General features: G+C 34.1%; 1 protein-coding gene across 1 annotated transcript in view; it reads left to right on the top strand.

Annotated features, from left to right (window-relative positions):
• The window catches only part of LOC107105234 (cubilin-like), a gene marked incomplete at its 5' end in the record, with an annotated part of 14641 nt that extends 13045 nt beyond the window's left edge, over positions 1-1596 (top strand). Inside the window, one exon of the mRNA XM_015405359.1 lies at positions 1440-1596. Within this exon, the coding sequence (XP_015260845.1) occupies positions 1440-1596 (157 nt within the window). The remainder of the gene's footprint in view (positions 1-1439) is intronic.
• Positions 1597-1682: the final 86 nt, after the last annotated feature.

Here is a 1682-nt window from a genome sequence, read left to right as displayed (position 1 = left end):
ACTGTTTATGACTGGTTTATTACCAGTTTATCACTGTTTATGACTGGTTTATTACCAGTTTATCACTGGTTTATGACTGGTTTATTACCAGTTTATTTCTGTTTGTTGTTGGTTTATTACTAGTTTAATACTGATTTATTATTGGTTTTATACCAGTTTATCACTGGTTTATGACTGGTTTATGACTGGTTTATTACCAGTTTATTTCTGTTTGTTGTTGGTTTATTACTAGTTTAATACTGATTTATTATTGGTTTATTACCAGTTTATCACTGGTATATGACTGGTTTATTACCAGTTTATCACTGTATAGGACTGGTTTATTACCAGTTTATTTCTGTTTGTTGTTGGTTTATTACTAGTTTAATACTGATTTATTATTGGTTTATTACCAGTTTATCACTGGTTTATGACTGGTTTATTACCAGTTTATTTCTGTTTGTTGTTGGTTTATTACTAGTTTAATACTGATTTATTATAGGTTTTATACCAGTTTATCACTGGTATATGACTGGTTTATTACCAGTTTATTTCTGTTTGTTGTTGGTTTATTACTAGTTTAATACTGATTTATTATAGGTTTTATACCAGTTTATCACTGGTATATGACNTGGTTTATCAGTGGTATAGGACTGGTTTATCAGTTGTATAGGATTGGTTTATCAGTTGTATAGGACTGGTCTATCAGTTGTATAGGACTGGTCTATCAGTTGTACAGGACTGGTTTATCAGTTGTATATGATTGGTTTATCAGTGGTATAGGAATGGTTTATCAGTTGTATAGGACTGGTTTATCAGTTGTATAAGATTGGTTTATCAGTGGTATAGGACTAGTTTATCAGTGGTATAGGAATGGTTTATCAGTTTTAAAGGGCTGGTTTATCAGTGGTATTTGACTCGGCATGTATATTATTGGTATATGAGGGTACCTGAATGGTCTATCGCTGTTGTATGGTATATGTAAAGTATAGGTTTACTGGTTTTAATGTTAACTATAAACATTTGTTCTATGCTATTTGGGGGCAGGATGTTTGATCAAATATAATGTATAATGATAAAAAGTAAAAGATACAGTGTTTGAAGAAGAGAGATACCTCCCAAACTGGACTGTTATTCTTCTGTTATTCTGGCTTTATAATACCACCTACTGTTGTGTTTTCCATTAGGAAACAGATGAATTACGGTACTTTATTATGATTTTTTTAACAAGTCTGCAGATACATGTTTGGTCTCCATGTTTGGCCTTCCTGTTTTCATGACCCATTGAGACACACTGTGGAATTGTGACCTTCTCCTCTTTGCTGTCTGACATATTTTCAGATAACTCCAGTAACATTAGCCTTTTTTTAATGAACTGAACTCAGACCATCACTAGTTTCACACAATGGGATGAAGATAGTTAAGTGGTGATAGTTGTGATTGTTCGTCTGTGTGTGCAGGTACTGTGGGCGCTCGGTGCCTCCATCCATAACAAGCTCTGACAACCAGATGACTCTTCTGTTTGTGACTGATTCAAGTTTATCTGCTGAAGGATTCTCTGCCAGTTATGTTTCCATCAATGCCAGCACAGGTAAAACTGTCATGGGACACTTCTAGTTTGCTTCGTTCAGTTCATTAGAATGGCACCAAGTCACAACTCAATAGTCCCAGTAAAAGCTGAGTCCATAGATTTGTCTAAGAGA

The sequence above is a fragment of the Cyprinodon variegatus genome, unplaced genomic scaffold (genome assembly GCF_000732505.1).
Source record: "Cyprinodon variegatus isolate N-32 unplaced genomic scaffold, C_variegatus-1.0 Scaffold2180, whole genome shotgun sequence".
Taxonomy (NCBI): domain Eukaryota; kingdom Metazoa; phylum Chordata; class Actinopteri; order Cyprinodontiformes; family Cyprinodontidae; genus Cyprinodon; species Cyprinodon variegatus.
This window is presented reverse-complemented; position numbering and strand designations above follow the sequence as displayed.